The sequence below is a fragment of the Monopterus albus genome, unplaced genomic scaffold, assembly GCF_001952655.1.
Source record: "Monopterus albus unplaced genomic scaffold, M_albus_1.0 scaffold339.1, whole genome shotgun sequence".
NCBI lineage: Eukaryota > Metazoa > Chordata > Actinopteri > Synbranchiformes > Synbranchidae > Monopterus > Monopterus albus.
In genome coordinates this window covers 317,941-336,193 of record NW_018128219.1, presented here as the reverse complement: position 1 = coordinate 336,193, position 18,253 = coordinate 317,941, and the positions used below count along the sequence as shown (strand labels likewise).

At 40.8% G+C, this 18,253-nt stretch overlaps 1 protein-coding gene across 1 annotated transcript in view; it reads left to right on the top strand.

Annotated features, from left to right (window-relative positions):
• Nucleotides 1-2,261: 2,261 nt before the first annotated feature.
• Nucleotides 2,262-18,253, top strand: part of sacm1la (SAC1 like phosphatidylinositide phosphatase a) — an 18,267-nt gene continuing 2,275 nt past the window's right edge. The window contains exons 1-17 of the mRNA XM_020624825.1: nucleotides 2,262-2,483; nucleotides 5,942-6,039; nucleotides 8,018-8,092; nucleotides 8,195-8,322; nucleotides 10,741-10,890; nucleotides 13,135-13,194; nucleotides 13,304-13,337; nucleotides 13,447-13,548; nucleotides 13,823-13,908; nucleotides 14,078-14,164; nucleotides 14,240-14,308; nucleotides 14,402-14,481; nucleotides 16,296-16,394; nucleotides 16,475-16,613; nucleotides 17,017-17,086; nucleotides 17,183-17,255; nucleotides 17,361-17,454. Coding sequence (XP_020480481.1) covers nucleotides 2,455-2,483; nucleotides 5,942-6,039; nucleotides 8,018-8,092; nucleotides 8,195-8,322; nucleotides 10,741-10,890; nucleotides 13,135-13,194; nucleotides 13,304-13,337; nucleotides 13,447-13,548; nucleotides 13,823-13,908; nucleotides 14,078-14,164; nucleotides 14,240-14,308; nucleotides 14,402-14,481; nucleotides 16,296-16,394; nucleotides 16,475-16,613; nucleotides 17,017-17,086; nucleotides 17,183-17,255; nucleotides 17,361-17,454 — 1,473 coding nt within the window. The 5' untranslated portion in view covers nucleotides 2,262-2,454. The remainder of the gene's footprint in view (nucleotides 2,484-5,941; nucleotides 6,040-8,017; nucleotides 8,093-8,194; nucleotides 8,323-10,740; nucleotides 10,891-13,134; nucleotides 13,195-13,303; nucleotides 13,338-13,446; nucleotides 13,549-13,822; nucleotides 13,909-14,077; nucleotides 14,165-14,239; nucleotides 14,309-14,401; nucleotides 14,482-16,295; nucleotides 16,395-16,474; nucleotides 16,614-17,016; nucleotides 17,087-17,182; nucleotides 17,256-17,360; nucleotides 17,455-18,253) is intronic.

Here is an 18,253-nt window from a genome sequence, read left to right as displayed (position 1 = left end):
TCAGCCAGCACTTGTTTGGTTGTCTCCAAAACATGTTGCTGGAGGAGGTTCCTGAGCTAGTTGTGCGTTAGATGGTGGACTGCCTGCACCGGAGTCAGCAGGGTCCATGTTGGCCAGTTCTTTCTGTTAGGATGGCTCGGGTGTCGAGCTTCGGATGGGAACACAGTCAGTGGTGGAGATGATGAGAAGAGGACCGGGCTGCGGACACTGGGACTCACTCCTGGACTGGTCGAGTTGGATGGTACTGAAGAGGAACAGAAATTGTACATACGGTAAGTAGAAGACTGTGCATCGACCTGCAGGGTGGTGGTGAAGCAGAGCAGAGGAGGTCCGTGGTCCGAAGGAGCGACTGAGGCGAGGAGGGAATGAATAAAAAGCAGCTGGAGAGAAGGAGACAAAATAACTAACACAGATCAGAAGGAACAACGGGGAACAAACGGGCCTGAGAAATGCTAGAAAGAACTGGCAGTGCAGGGGCTAAATAGGAAGAAACTAATCAGGTGCAGCTGGTGGTAATCCGGGGGCAAGAAGCAGGTGTAAGGGATAACGTAATCAGGGTAAGGGAGTGAAAACAGAGCGAGGGAAGTGAGAAAGTAGGTGCAGCCAGGCAAACCTGAGATTAGCTTTATTTTGAAAATCATGTCCCATTCAAATGAATGGGAAAATTCTACTTTCAGCTATCAAAATGTTCAGGTCTTCAAGGACATTCATGTTTCTCTTCAGAAGTTTTCTAAACTTCTTACTCTTGAAATATTTTGCTTTTTTTTGAAAATCTTGCCCCATTCAAATGAATGGGATAATTCTACTTCAGCACAATTTCAGCTATCAAAATGTTCAGCTCTTCAAGGAAATTCATGCTTCTATTCAGATTTTTTCTAAACTTCATACTTTTGAAATATTTAGCTTTATTTTGAAAATCATATCCCATTCAAATGAATGGAAAAAATTTACTTTCAGCTATCAAAATGTTCAACTCTTCAAGGACATTCATGTTTCTCTTCAGAATATTTCTGAACTTCATATTCTTGAAATATTTAGCTTTATTTTGAAAATCTTGCCCCATTCAAATGAATGGGAAAATTCTACTTCAGCACAATTTCAGCTATCAAAATGTTCAGCTTTTCAAGGACATTCATGCTTTTATTCAGAATTTATCTAAACTTCCTACTTTTGAAATATTCAGCTTTATTTTGAAAATCTTGCCTTATTCAAATGAATGGGAAACGTCTACTTCAGCATACTTTCAGCTATTTCAGCTGCTAAAATGTTTAGCTCTTCAAGGACATTCATGGTTCTCTTCAGATGTTTTCTAAACGTCATACTCTTGAAATATTTAGCTTTATTTTTGTAAATCTTGCCCCATTCAAATGAATGGGAAAATTCTACTTCAGCACAATTTCAGCTATCAAAATGTTCAGCTCTTCAAGGACATTCATGGTTCTCTTCAGATGTTTTCTAAACGTCATACTCTTGAAATATTTAGCTTTATTTTGTAAATCTTGTCCCATTCAAATAAATTGAGAAATTCATACTTTCAGCTAGGAAAAGCATTCAGGTGTCAAAATGTTCAGCATTTTCAGGGCGATTTTACAGCACTCATCATCCACACACTTTTTTTTTCAGAAAATGCAATTTTGTAGTTCTTCCTTAACATTTGTGTTTATGAAGGTTAAAATGCTTCAGCTTTTGGTGAGATTGTCATAAATGTATAAATTCAAATATAGTCATAGTTAAAGGAAGTGTTGTACCGCACTACTTTATATTTAGAGGTGTCTGTATATTTTTGTCCTGCCCATTGACATAAATGAGAGGGTCGGAATATTAGGAACACCTCTGACACAATGTAACATTGAAAGGAAGTAAAAAGAAGACAATTTCAAGAAGGAAATTTGGTCATACTGGTTTGAATAGTACATTGAAGCTGTTAAAGAAGCATAATACTGGTGAGTGGGAGCTACAGAAAAAAGGTGAGCATGTTTTTTCCCCTTGAGTTGTCCAAGGTTCAAGCAGTAGAGGAAGTTATTTAAAAGTACAATTCAAAGTAATGCAATAGGATTTCATTTAAAAGATACATGTATGTTACAAAAGAGTTCAGGGGTTGTAAGGTACAGAGCAATATTTAGATTTTTAGAGGCTACTGACCTGGGTAAAATAATATAGCAGTATCCATTATCTATACCGCTTATTCCTGAACAGGGTCGCGGGGGAGCCTAATAACATAAAATGAGTGAGGTTATCTCATTATAATAGTAGTAGATAGGACCCGTTCTGATCCACACTCCACTCTAGAAGGTGGCGGTAATGCACCCAAAGTTGTTTGCTAACCGGCATTAAACAACAAATGAGAAAGAAGAAGAAACAGCGTCAGTAGCAGCAGAAGCAGAGGAAGAAGAAGAAGACGCTCTCTCATTGCTTCATTACTGTCGTCACTAAGTTCAGGTAGACGGAGTGAAGATGGCGACAACCTACGAGAGATACAATTTGTGAGTATATGTTATATAGTTATTCGTATTTTTAAAAGTCTTATGTCCACACCTTTTAAAAGGCAAACAAGACGGGGGGCTGTGGCTCAGGAGGTAGAGCGGGTCGTTTCCTAACCGGAGGATTAGCGGTTCGATTCCCGGCTTGTCCAGTCAACGTGTCGAGGTGTCCTTGAGCAAGACACTGAACCCCCAGTTGCTCCCGGTGATGTCACCGGTGTGTGAATGCGTGAGTGCTTGGGAGTGCGAAAACGCTTTGAGTGTGCTGTAAAAAGCATAGAAAGGCGCTATACAAGTATAAGACCATTTACCAAGACGTGACGCTTATAACTGAGGAAAACTAGGAGTTGGAGTTCAGACGCAGTGTTAGGTTAGGTGACACGGCGGCTGAAGTTGGCTGACAGGCTCGGCTAGTAGATCAGGAACCAGTCAGGATTCACTACGAAGGGTCTAGCTTGATATCAATGTGTAGACTTAGCAGATTGGGTGCGGCTTAATTCGCTAAACGCTCTGATACGAGATTTTGTCCTTTAGTGCGAACAGGGCGGCAAAATGTTAGTCAACCTCAGCTTAGCCTAGCTAGCACCAAATCTGCGCAGAATCGATCACTGATCAGTACACAATGCACGTCAGTTAGTTTTCTCTCTGACTTGATTCCGGACTTGTTCATGACATAACGCCCACGTGGCCTGCGATATTCTCACGTGATGGAGGCGGTCGGCTGCAAGAGCTCAGGGCATCATGGGAAACGCCTAGGTTTCACCTGATCTGCGAGCTGATTAATTGAGATGTTGGATCAGCAACATGTCGTTTTATAGAAACGTATCATTCCTTGTATAATTGCATTGATTGTAATTTTCTGAATTGGTATTTGCACTATGAAAGATTATTATTATTACAGGATAAATGTGCGGTTGATGTCGACTTTTATCACTCAGAGAAGCTGAATAGTCAGTCTACAGTACGTTTCATATAGTTCTCATAGACTTCAGGCAATTTGTGATAGTTCTGCTCTATAATATGAGCTGGTTTAATTTGTGAAGTATCAATTAAGTGACACAAAAGTCGTTGGTAAGCAGGAAGTGAAGATTCTTTCAGTGGTATCTGTACAGAGGTGATGCAGGCTAAATATCTGACAGATCAACAATGGCTGTTAATGTATTTATGCAGTTTCATATCAAATCAAGCCCAGGCGACTCAAATACAGCAGCAAACTGACATGATGACTGCTTTATATGAAAAATGTAGCCCACATAGTTTTTCAGGCACAATCTTTAAGTAATAGTATGGATTTGAACATAGATCAGCATGTTATCACTCTCCTTGTCATATAGAAGAACGTCATTAAAACAACAACTGTTCGTAGAAGCTGAATAGTTTGGTTTGAAGACACTTTATTAAATCAAGATTAGATCTAACGGGATGTGAGTGCGTCTGTGACGTCCTGTAAAGACTGAAGGCTGGTGGGAAGCTCCTAAACTGTCCATCTTGACTGCAGATTTTTGTCATCACCCCCACTGCTGCTGTCTGCTCTCATCCTCTTGCCAGGCTAGATGCAATTCACCCTGAATTGCTCCCGGTGGCTTGACTAGCGCCGTTGTGTGGCAGCCTGTTGTCATTGGTGTGTGAATGTAGTGTGTGAATGGGTGAATGGTGTATGATCTCCTGTAAAGCGCTTTGGCCAGTGCAACACACTGTGAGAAAAGCGCTATATAAAATACAGTCCATTTACCATTTTACCATCTCCAGTGAGCTTGTAGGTAACTGAAGACAGGGTTAGATTGACTTTGGTTAACATGGGGCGCAGGGAATAAGTCATCTGAAAGATGATATTTTTGCCCTCGTTTGAGGTATGGGCTGACAGCCCTGATAAAATGCTGACCACCAGCTATCACCTCCTTCGTGTCTGGCGGAAAATACGACATTTGTGTATAATGCAAGCTTCAGATCAACTTCTCCTTTTCAGTCAAACGCTAGTGTGTCATCTTGTAGGCATAGTGTCAGGGTGGGCACATCAGATTGATCTAATATGACTTCACTCCAAAGATGATGTGCATGAGTTTGCTCAACTTTTACTAGGGACATTTATGTCCCTTAAAATATTATTAGGCACATCCCTACTGTCAAATCTGCATTAGACAGAGCGTGATGCTTGTTCTTAATCTCTATACAACCTTCTATCATCTTTCAAAAATATCCCTGCAGTGCCATATTTATGGCCATACTTTGTAGTGGCATCAATGCACAGTGTAATATCATTTTATGACAGTAGGGTATCCTCCACATGCTGGACTGCCACTTATTGAGCTTCTAATGCCAAGTACTTACAGATAGTGGGTCCACTAACGGGGACCAACTAGTGCCAACAGTGTGGACAAACTGGTACGATGAGCCCCACCAGACACTCACCGATGGTGACTGACCGCTGACCGTGGGCTTGGTGCATCTCTGCTCTAACACTCACAATTTGAGTAGCATTTCATGTTACTAACACACAGCCCCTTCCGGGACTGCAAAACAGGAATGGTATTCAGTAGAGTTTTCAGACTAAAAAATAAATAGACAATGATCTATTAAAGCAAAACAGAAAAAAATGATTTCAGTGATCATAGTTCTTAAGATGTTTTAAATGTCAGTCCAGTGCCCTGTTTTTTCCATTGTGATTATATTGTGGGTAGACCTTTGGACCTCCCTATTTTAAGTGGTCAAGCATTGTATTGAAAAGCAGTGAGAGTGATGTAATGCATCTTGCATCACTTGACCTCTTGCTCTCTCTGACCATACCTTAGTATTGATCCGGTTGCAGGGGGAGTGTTGTAGGTGTGTACGACGTTGAGACAAGTCCAGGTGAGCAGTGTCAATCACGTTTCCAGCCTGTGAGCTTCCGTTGTGTTTTGGGTAGCCATGCTGCTAACATAGCCTAATCTACCATTGCACCAGTTCTTGATAGATTAAAACACAGTTTAACATCCAGTAGCCCAACTAATGAAAACACATGGTGTCTCTTTATGGTGCATTAACTGTGGCCCAAATTTAACAGTAAATAGCAGCTAATGCTCATGCTAATGCTCATGCTGTGGCCATCGAGGTTCTGATTGTCCACCATATGTGAATGTCACCATCTGGTGCAGCAAAGCTTGAACCACATCCAAGTTTTTAACTGCACAGGGTTGCGTTGGTTTGCCAGAGCCCCCTGCGGTGCTGGTGCCGGCTGCAGTGAATGCAGTCCACCATAGAAATGAATGGAGAGGACTGCATTCATAAAATGAATTGATGCTTTCAAACTCAGTCTGAACACAGCCTGATGCTGGGACACTTAGCAGTTGACCTTTGTTTTGAACATTAACATACAAAAGCTGCATCTGTAGCACACCGGGATGCTTAGTAAACATCGCTGCACTAGCTGTAATTCACCTCTGGTTTAAAAGATCAGCTGTGACGACTTTCTTGTTCTTTCCCAGGCACACAACCCCAGAGAAGTTCTTCATTGAGGCCTGTGATGAGGGGGCTGATGCAGTGCTGGCAATCGACAGGGTGTCAAATGAGATGACCCTCGCAGGTAAGAAAGACTGAAAGATTAATGACTGTGCATCACTGACACGCATATCTCAGCTGTCATCACCTTTTTTTCCTGAACAGTTTCATTAAGTTTTTAATAACGCAGAATCAGCATTAGAGCACATACTACATCACAAATACATAAACGGCAAAGAATGTGAATGCATAGAAGGAAGCAGCCTAGAACAAACCAAATACACCCTGTTTCCTTTGAATGCAGAGCTCAAAATTCAGTTCAGTCCAAGATGGGTGTCCCCTTTCCCCAGACCTTGGTGTTGTGTTGAAATCTGCTTCCCGATGGAGATGTGTTTCCTCTAACCTGAATCCTAACATTAACTTAACCACAACCGCTGAGGGGGCGCTACATGAAACTGAGTTTTGAACAGGAGGAGCACTTTTCAACACAAGACCAGTCAGGAGGCCAGGACAACGCAAAAACATGGACAAATAAGCTACGTTTTCAACGATAATACTTCAAATTCTACCTGATATGTTCGTGCCAGAATAAGAAAGCGGACAGCATGAGGAACGGCTTTAAGTAATCAGAATGTCTCCTCCATAGATAGGTAAATGTACGGTTTATGTACTGATGAAAAGAGATGTGTAACACTAAACAAAGTGGGTAGTTGAGAAACCCCATATTTTAACTGGCATAATGCAGACATAATAACTTCTCAGCCTTACAATAGTTCTCTACAGAAACAAGGAATTAACAGACATGCAATGTGTTTCTTTTTTTTGTTTTGTTTTTGTTTTGTTTGTCCCACCGAGTCGGGTAAACTTCAAAGTTGTAAATCCTCGGCGTTACAGGTGTCCACTTACAATCCCAAAGTAGTGGAATCAGTTCCAACTGGTTGCGCAGCACTGTTGCTTTCAGCCTATGTCTGACTTTATTCCACATTTCAGCACCAGTCTTTGTCAGACACACACACTTTCTTATAAGAATTGCATTCCTATATAGCCTATGCAACTAAACTGCTAAAGCAGATACGTTTTGTGGTGAATGTATTTTATCATTAGATTATATTCCGATACAAGATAACATTAATTCTTGAATGAATGAAGCAATGCATGTTCCTACAACAGCAGCAGTGTATGAAAATGGAGTGAGGAGTACAAAGTGCAGCCCTGTCGCATGTTAAATTTAGCTCTCTCTAAACCAGGTGCAGTGAGAGTCAACACAGCCATAATAAAACTTGTTAAACATCGTCTTTGAGCAGCACCTCTGTAGCCGATTCAGTTCAGCAGCCTCTGTCTCCTCTCCTCACCTCCCATATCAACTTTCCACACAATAATTGGCTCACAAAATAACGTGAATGCAGTTCATGAGCTGTGATAAATAAAAAATAACCCTAACATGTCCTGATGGTGTTACAGGCATTATCGACAGCAGGTCATGTCAGCATGTTTGCTGTCACTCGCTCCAAGCCATGCAGGGCTCATGTTAGGAAGCAGAGATGATATGATCCGCTTGTGTGTGATGTTGCATTAGATGGGTCCTTGGGCCATACATTTGAAGCTATAATTCTATATGTGGTGATGGTACAGTGATTGTGGGGATTACCCATCTGCCCATGTCCATAAAATGACATCTGTATCACTGGACGCTCTCTGTTAGCACGGTCAGGCGACTGTGAAGGAATCAAGAAAAGAAAACATTAGTCCCCGTATTTACTATTGTACTTTATATTGTAACCTTGCTCCGTTGGCTACTAATCGGTTAAGAGAGGAATTTTCTCTCCCCCCACTCACCCCAACCTGTCGAGACAAACGCCACCAAGAGCCGGGGTCTGTCAGAGGTTTCTCCTGTTAAAGGGAGATTTTCCTCTCCACTGTCACCAAGTGCTGCTCAGGGGGGGTTTGTTGGGTTTTCCTCATAATAGTGTAAGGTCTAGAACTGATTCATATAAAATGTCCTGAGACAATTGTTGTGAATGGACACTATACAAATAAATTGAATTGAATTGGTGCTGTCACAGGTAGAAAGGATGTTCCCCCCTCAGCAGTCACCAGGCCTGTATGCGGCATCATGGGAACTATTCGCCTGATAGCAGGTAGGTACCTTGTTGATACAACATTGTTGACAGGGTTTTGTTCAGCATGTCTTTTAAGCCTGTACAGTAAATCTCCTGATACTGACCACTTACATCACACAGGGATGTACCTAATTGTCATCACCAGAAAGAGGAAGGTGGGCAGCCTCCTGGGCCACGCTGTGTGGAAGGCTATGGATTTTGACGTGATTTCTTATAAAAAGACAGCGCTCCATCTTTCCGAGATCCAGGTCAGCTAGACTTTTCATTCATCTTTTCTAACAAAAAATAACAGTATCCTCTATAAAATTATCTGACGAGTCACGTTGTGTTCATGGGCGGATCCAGAAAGTTTTGGACGGGGTGGCTAGACCACGGCAAAGGCTCAGAGAGATGTGGCACATTTGAAATGCGTGTAAAAGATAAATTAAACCCCTATTTCCACAAAAGAATAAACGTGCATTATTAATAATTGAGCAGTTCATTTCCCCTTCTGTACTGCTCTATTCAAACATCTATGGCTTAGCATGCTGGCTACGGAGAAGGCTAGCTAGCTACAACGCACATAGTACCACACAAGCATTCACTCAGCTTCATTCAGCTGTTCTGTAGCTGTTCTGCTTGCTAGTTAGCTATAGAATGTATTACCTGTAGACTTCTTCTTCTATTACTATTCCAGTGATGTAGATTGCTTTTTGGTTTTCAGCAGCAACACCTAGGAGAGGACTGCAGTGAATCAAGTGCAACTATTAAACAGTTTTGTCTCTTTATTGACATCATAATTTGCACACGCAGTTTCCAGTGCATTGAGCATAACCACAGCTTTACGGCCGCATTCCTCAAAGCACAGGCCGAAGTGGAGGTGTGGCAGCGAGCTATAAATCAACCCTAGACCTAAACATAGTTATAACTCATTTGAAAGCCTCACTGTGAGTCTCTCACACCCAAACTGGAAAACTCAAAACACCTGTTCTGTTTGTTATTGTATACCGTCCACCTGCTCCTTATTCAGAGTTTTTAAGTGAATTCTCAGACTTTGTCTGATTTAGTGCTTAGTACAGATAAAATAATCATAGTAGGGGACTTTAATATTCATGTAGATGCCGACAACGACAGCCTCAACAATGCATTCTGTTCATAATTAGACTCAGTTGGCTTTGCTCAAATTGTAAATAAACCCACTCACTGTTTTAATCACACTCTTGATCTTGTTCTGACGTACGGCATCAAAACTGAACACTTAATAGTTTTCCCTAAAAACCCTCTTCTGTCTGACCGTTTTCTAATAACTTTTGAATTTGCATTAATGGATTATACTCTATGTGGGGAAACAATTCCACTACAGTAGATGTCTATCTGACAATGCTGTTACCAAGTTTAAGGAAATAATTCCATCTTTATCTACTTCAGTGCCATTTGCCAAGTGGAAGGAGGCCACCTTAACTTTACTCCCACACAAATCGATAATCTTGTTGATAGTACTGCAGCCTCCCTGCGTAATACACTTGATACCATTGCCCCTCTGAAAAGGAAGGCAGTGAAACAGAGGAGGCCCCGTGGTACAGCTCGCAGCTCCGCTCCCTAAAGCAGGCATCACGATAACTGGAAAGGAGGTGGCGCTCCACTAAGTCAGAAGAGTTTTTCATAGCCTGGAAAGATAGTTTAATAATGTATAAAAAGCCCTTCGTAGTGCCAGAACTGCATATTATAGTGCCCAGACTGACAAAGAGCCGGGGTCTGGCGGAGGTTTCTTCCGTTAAATGGAGTTTTTCCCTCCCCACTGTCGCCAAGCGCTGCTCAGGGGGATTTGTTGGGTTTTCCCTATATAATAATAGTAAGGTCTAGACCTGACTTTGTAAAGTGTTCTGAGACGACTTTTGTTGTGATTTGGGGCTGTACAAATGAAATTGAATTGAATTGAATCAACCATAGCCACACGTTTTCATGTACAACACTCTGACAGAGACAGGAGACCTGATTTCATGGACTGTGCAAAGAAGTAGGTGACTGCAATAGAGAGCACGGCGTCACAGGAGGAGCTTTACCAAAGTCAAATTTTCTTTTGTTTTGTTTGGCCCTGAATTTTGTAACCAAGACTTCTTGAGTTGTATTGTGGCTTTCAAATTTTAGGATATTTAAAAAATATCTTGTTTGTGTTCAACATAATATTTTATCTTCTCATTGAAATCCTGAAGCAAATTTGTATGTGACACAAAAAGGCAGTTTATTATTTTGGCTCGTGGAGTTTGTTTTCCATCTACCAGGCACCTTGGCCAATGAGTCAAAAAGTTAATTTTGTACCATGGTTACACATTGGTTGCACAAGCACATATGTCATTTAAGCACTTACACTGCCCACAAAACTATCACTCCTACGAATATTGTAATTATAACATCATCTATGAGCTCTTGAAGCTTGGTGAGCTGAAACTACTGGTGAAAGCCTCCACATCTAAATGAGACTGTCTCGCCATAACTAGAATTTAGCTCACATGCAGACTAAATAACAAAAGTGGGAAAGTTCACTTAATAGCTCATATTCTGTGACCCAAAAACAATTTGCTCATCTTGTGAGTCATACTTGAGTTTGAGCATGCCCCTGAGCTCAGCAAAGTATGTCGGCATGAATTTTCCTGAAAACTAAAAATCTGTTTTCTTCTTTCCTTTAGTCTCAGGAGAATAAGACCTTCCTGTCAATGATCAACAATGTGCTGACTACAGATGGCTTCTATTTCTGTACGGACTACGACCTGACACACACACTGCAGCGGTTAGCCAACACCAGTCCTGAGTTCCAAGAGATGAGCCTACTGGAGAGGGTAAGGCATCCAGTAAATGAAGTCAACAGTTTCTCAGGACTAATTCAAAGTCGGTAATAAAGTCATATTGTCAAAAACTCATGGATAAATTTAGAGCAAAAACCGTTCAAGTTGCAGACTCTGACTTCATAATGCACTCAATGAAGAAAATGAGAATATCACAACTGCTTCCACTTTGACAGACTGGTGGGGAGCTAAGAAAATCACAAGTAGCACCATGTAAATACACTACAGTTTGGAACAATCTGGGCTTTCAGTCTGCCAACAGTAACAGGTTTGTTACTCTGGTCGTGTTTTGTAATTTATATAAGTTTGGTGTTTTTCACATTTAATTTTTACATTTCATTATCATAAGGTTGTAGTCCACTGACTTCAATGCAAATATGAGCCCACCCCCCCCACCCCCGTTTTTTTCAGTCATTGTATATTGTGACACATCACGAGAGCAAGAATTTGTGTGTGTGTGGCTGTCACAAGGCTATGATCGTTATAAGGATGGTGTGTGTGTGTTTGTTACAGTGCCTAAAAAAACTATTCACCCCCTTGGATGTTTAACCCTTTTATTCATTTTATAAATCAATCATGGTCAATATCATTTGGCTTTTTTTTTTTTTTTTTTTTTTTTTACAAAAAAACAAACCTCTTTAATGTCAAAGTGAAAACAAGTTTCCACAGAGTAATGTCAATTAAATAAAAATATGTAATGTGAAATAAGTGACTGCATAAATATTCACCCCCTTCAGGTCAATATTTAGTAGATTCACCTTTGGCTGCCGTCACAGCACTGAGTCTGTGTGGACACATCTCAATCAGACTTGCACATCTGGACACTGAATTTTTACTCCATTCTTCTTTGCAAAACTGCTCAAGCTCTGCCAGGTTGCACAGGGATCGGGTGTAAACAGTCCTTTACATTAGCCAGACATTAGCCAGACCCCAGCAGCCAACCTCTGCTGCCCTGCTTAAGGTGCATATTAGAGAACTAATTTAACATGATTCAAACAGTTCTACTCAACAGTACCTTATCGTTTTTAAAAACTAAATACAGGCTCTATAACTTACTGCTGTTAAATCATCCCACCTTCTCTGCTACCAAACATGTTACCTCTGTATTCCTCTTATTATGTAGTAATGCAGATGTTTTCCCACAACAACAAGATGAAGAAGAAGTGCTGAATTGCAGTTTGTCTGCAGCCAGCTCCATCTTGGTGGCTGAGCTATTGCAAAGAAATGAACAGTGTGTACTTTATGTAGGCTACTGCGCTCAGTGTAATGTACTGGACTAAATTATATTCAGAGGTGTTCCTAATATTCTGACCCTTTCATGTATGTAACTGGGGAGGACAAAAATATAGAGACACCTCTGAATATAATGTAGTACAGTACAACACCACCTTGAACTGTGACCTCAATAATGAACATAGAATTGAGTTTATACATTTATGACAACCAGAAACTGAAACGTGAGCTTCGTAAACACAGATGTTAAGGTGGAAGTGTTGCATTGAAGTGCAGACAGATGTACAGGTGTGCCTAATAAAGTGGCCAGTGATTGTATATTGAACAGGTCTTGAAAAAAGGTCTCTAAAGGTATTGATTCCTGCACATACCCTGGTCACATATGCACTGCAGTCTGGTCAGCGACACGTCCAATATTGAGGCCAAAACAAAGTTTCACCTGATTTGGTGATGTGGATGAAAAGCCTCTTTACAGCTTTCGGTCGCTCTGGGTGGTGCTTTGGAATGGACAGCATGGGAAGGAAGACTGGGTCACTGTTTCCCTCCTGCCTACTATACACATCACTAGACAGCTAACACCCTGTTAAACTGGCTCCCTCCTCAGGGTCTGGGAGCTGTTGAGGAAAGGGTTGTGCAGTGGTTCAGCTCTCTCCGGTTGTGGTCAGGGGTCAACTCGGTGGTATTATTCCAGTCTCAACAACCAAATAAATGCTAATTAGAACTACAGAAATCTATAAAATGCTAATACTGCTGTCCTGGCTGACCTTACCCTGTTGAGCCACTCTGGAGCTCCCTCATGGTGACCTGATATTGCTCTCGCTCCAGTTCCAGTTTCTGTTTAAATTATTTACTATATTTAGAAATAATTAGAATATAACAAGGATACAATTTAAGCAATGACCTGAAATTATTATTATTTTTATTATTAAGTGTTGCCATATGCTTTTGCCTAATAATGTGCTGACGTCGTACTTTGTGAACCATATAATTGCTTATGGTTTTCAGGCAGATCAGAGATTCGTGTGGAATGGAAACCTCCTGAGAGAACTGGCTGCACAGCCAGAGGTAACACATCACTGTTGACCCATTTGGTTTTCAGTCATGCAACATAGTAAACATTTTTGTACTCACTTTATATCATTAGAATAACTACTATCTCCCTTTTTCTCTACAGCTTCATAAGTTTGCGCTTCCTGTTGTCCATGGATGTATCCTTTCCACTTAATTTTTAATCTTTTCTCATTTCTAAATACACCTACACACAGATATGATAAAATATGGTTCAAGCAAAGCCTTTCCCTGACCTTTCCGGTCCAGTCATTGTCATGAAGCCCTGCCGTATAAATGGGAAAATCTTTGAGTGGGTTCTTGTATCCAGGAGAAGCTGCTTCCGAGCTGGTGTCAGATACTACGTTAGAGGTGAAATTAAGAAAAAAGAAACCTGAATTGTGACACTGAAGCTTTGTTTTTGCTGAACTGCACTAAGCAGTGTGGAGTTGCATCTTGATAGAGTGCAAACAACACATTTTTTCCAACATAATTTAATCTCTGGTGCCTTGCTGCATGAGTCGAGATCAGCTTATCTTGTTCTGTTTAACAGTAGCTGAAGGTACTGTAATACCTGTAATACCTCGCCACTGACATGGCACTGAAACTACAGACTGCTTGTGAATGTTTTCTTTTGTCTTCACAGGCATCGACTCTGAAGGCCATGCTGCTAACTTCGTGGAGACTGAGCAGATAGTGTTGTATGAGGGAGCAAAAGCTTCATTTGTGCAGGCAAGCATGAGGGCTGGTCATACTTGGACTATTTGTACCTGGCCTTTTCTTTCTTTCTTTCTTTCTTTCTTTCTTTCTTTCTTTCTTTCTTTCTTTCTATGCAACTTTTAATTCAGATGTTAAAGCATTTATTTTTGAGAAGTACAAGATTAAACGTTTTTTCCATCAGACCCGTGGTTCCATGCCCTTCTACTGGAGTCAGAGGCCCAACCTAAAATACAAACCTAAACCTATAATCAGCAAAACCATGACTCATGTAAGAATACTTTTTCTGTGTTTTTGATAGTGATTGGTGTCAAAATTGGATGGTAATCATTTAAACTGTTTATAGATGGATGGTTTTCAGAGGCATTTTGATTCTCAGCTCCTCATCTATGGGAAGCAAACTGTTCTCAACTTGGTGAGGAAATTTCTTTTATGCTCTTAATTTTTTTCATTCAAAAGCAAATACAGGAGACTTACAGGACCAAATTGTGTTTTCTTGTTATTTTAGGTAAATCAAAAAGGCTCGGAGAAACCACTAGAACAGGCCTTTGCCAAGATGGTGTCTGGTATGAATAATGGTATGCTCAAGTAAGTGTCATTCAATACCTTCTCCAGTTTTTATGTTCACTGAGTACTCAAGATCTCTTTTTCAATGGAGACCTGGCCAAGATGGCAACCATATAAATTTACAACATATTCAAATTCAACACATATAAGACAATGTACAAAAAATCCATTCACAAGATAAAAACAATGGACTCAAGGAAAAACGGCTACATCTCCTTCACCACATTCTTTGTGATGTCCTTAAATTCTGCAATAGATGTAAATGTCTCTATGAAAATGGAGTTTTCGCCAGATCTGGAAAAATTTGAAGTACATTAAAAAGTAACCACCTGGAAGAGAGTAGCTGGTATCGACTAGAGCTAAGACAGAAAAAGGTGCAAAGATAAAGTTGGAAGTTTACTCAGTATCACTTTATAGATTAAAAATATAGCAGTGTTGTTTTCTGTGTCTAGGAAGGGTCAGTGATGCCCGTCACACTAACCCATAAAGAATGCACTGGTGAGTAAGAGATTTTGCATCTGTAATGAAATGCAAGGATGCATGGTACACTGAATCAAGGAGGCTAAAATAGAGGAGGCTGCATGCGTATATATTTCCATAATCAATCACAGTGTAGCCTAATGACTACACTTATGAACATGGATATTAATATATAATGTTCAATACCTCAGATCATGGCATTGGATGGTTTGAGTGTTATCACACTATCGATGAAGTGGTTAATAAGAGCAATTATTCATTCATTAATTCATTCTCATTGGTAATTCTGGAGTTTTCAGAACCTTGACCTAGTTACTGGAAATGAAAGAGACCCAAAGATGAAATGAGAAATAGCCAGTCTAAATACATTTATTTACACATGTACAAGGGGGTACATGATTGAGGTGAAAAATGCAATGGAAATGGTACCGCGTCACAGAGGTGACCGGGTTTAATGACTGAAGGAATTGCTGGTCTCGTTAGCAGTGGTGGGGAATGAGTCACAGTGGTCCAAAATTGAGCTAGATTCCAGATCTAAATTCTTGGTCTTAGTCCTGAATCTGGAGAGAAAAATAACTCAACTTCAATAGGTTAGAGACTTTAGCTTGGTAATAATTGTGGTTTTCATGAGACATCAGTCTACCAGGCTGTACATATCTGTCGGCAAGGGTCACGTGGCCAGGAGAGGAGAAGTGCTGGTCCATTGCCTCTTTGGGCCAGAGTCCAGCTGGGTCTGGAGTTCCAAGCTGGTCCTCAACTAGAAACTCAGGACAGTCTGTTGTCACTGGGTCCTTTTGCATTTCTAACATTTGGTGATGTCTAAAAGGAAAACCATGTTTAAATTAAGATGATCATCACAGGATCATTCTAATGGCATCTTTAAAGCTTAACAAAGGGTTCAGCTTAAATAAAACTTGCTTTTGACTTGGGGGTGGGGTTGCTGGAGTCAATCCCATCTGACAGTGGCTGAGAGGCGGGGTCCACCTTGAACAGGTTGCCAGTCTAGTGATGTGTATGTGGCGTCAGCCCACACATGTTCACTTAAAAGCTTGTTGACACACACACACACACACACACACACACACACACACACATACTTTTAACAAACATGAATAATACCTTATTCTGACTTCTAGAGACTGCTTTGTATTACTTTCATTCAGACTTTGAATGTAATTATAGTGAATACTAAGACACATCGTTTATCTCTCCTTTCATTTGTTACTTTCCCTGTCTGCTGTCTTTAGTTACGGACATGCTGTGATATCAGTAAAAATCTGTTTTCTGTAGGACTTGTCTCAGACTAACTATAGGACTCTCACATTGACATGCAACATTGTCTCCTCTGTCCTCAGTTACATAGCCTTCGACTTCCACAAAGAGTGCAGCCACATGAGATGGGACCGTCTCCAGATCCTGGTGGATGCTGTCACTGACACACAAGATGAATACAGGTAACTTAACCAGCAGCTGTTCTGGGCTAATATCTGGTTGTATGCTGTGATGGAGTATTCAGACTTTTCTCCATCCATAGTTACTTAATGGTGAACTCTGAGGGGAAGACAGTGGCCCAGCAGAAGGGAGTGTTCCGCAGTAACTGCATGGACTGCCTGGACAGGACCAACGTGATCCAGAGCCTGCTTGCCCGACGCTCCTTACAGTCTCAGCTTCAGGTATTTTAACTCTGACACTGCTAACCCTCCTAGAATAGCAAATTAATCATTCAGTATTTTAAATGTGTGGTAATTACAGCCTGTAGGTTTTAGTGTGCTTCAGCCTTCTAGTCTTATCAGAGTTCTTGTTGGTTCAAGAATTTCTGACGTATTGAAATTTAGAGATGGGAGACTGCCACCGTTTGATACGTTCACTTTATATACAGCCTCAAGAAAAAGTAATAGTGCTATTGGCAATTTCCTGGTTTTCTGAATCAATTGGTCATGACATGAGATCTCATCTTCACCAGAGTCACAAATATCACACAAGAAGACTAAAAGGTTAGAACACTTCACATTCTTCTTACTTTGAGAGACCTGAATCTTATTGACCACGATTTGTATCCCGGCTGTGTCCCCACAGAGAATGGGAGTTCTGAACGTGGGTCAGCGGATTGACGAGCAAATTGAGTTTGAAAAGATCTATAAGAATGGTAATGTCTTCTGTATGTTTGACTATTAGCATGTAGTGTGTTGAAACTGTAGTCACTGAGTGTGCTCACTGTTCTCTGTGCATGTTCTCTAACCAGCATGGGCTGACAATGCCAATGCATGCGCTGTACAGTATGCAGGAACTGGAGCCTTGAAAACAGACTTCACAAGGTACAGCACTGTACTATCCTATTCCACACATCAGTTCACTGACATGTTTTCTGGAGCCCCTTTGCAATTTTATGATCATAGCTGCAAAGTTGATTTTTCCACCAGGACGGGGAAGAGGACCAGCTGGGGTCTTTTGATGGATGGTTGGAACTCCATGATCCGCTACTATAAAAACAACTTTTCTGATGGATTCAGACAGGTACGATGCCTGTGATTTTCAGATACACCTTCATTAAAGACTTTAGTTCGGTGCCCGAAAAATTCAGTTAACTTCAATTACCATATGTAGCACCAAATCAATCAGAAGTCACCTCAAGGCACGTTACATAGAAAGGTAAAAAAAACAGCAAATCCTCCTTGAACAGGCCCTTGTTGAAGAAAAAACTCCCTTTAACAGAAGAAATCTTTAACAGAAACAGGCTCAAGGTGGGTGGCCATCTACAGGGTTCGTACGGTCATGAAAAACCTGGAAACGTCACAGAAATTGAACGTACATATTTCCAGGCCTGGTAATGTTCTGGAAAAAGTATATACATATAAATTTTTTGGAAAGGTCGTGGAAATTTGATATATGTAATTTGATTAGGAGTGGTTGTCAGTACATTATTTCAATAATAGAAAATTAACTTTAAAATGGGCAGGTCTCACACAAAGTCACGAGTGCTGTCTAACGTCCTTTCTAAGATGACCCGATGTTGCAGTTTGTTCACGAGAGCAATGTAAATTCACAATATGCCAAAAAAAAAAGTGGATTTAATTATGTTTGCCTTCATGTGGACAAGTATAAGGTATAGCTTGAAAAAACCACCAGGACCTGGGATGCGCAAAATGCAGATCGTAGTAAGATGTTTAACACTTCAAACACAGGAGATGGAGAAGCAGCACTAGCTAGCTACACTAAAGGATCGAAGCACCAGGCTGCTGTTGCTGCATGAAAATTAGCTCCCACCCCATCTGCAACTCTGTTTTGAAATCTCTACCCAAACATGTCCACCCCA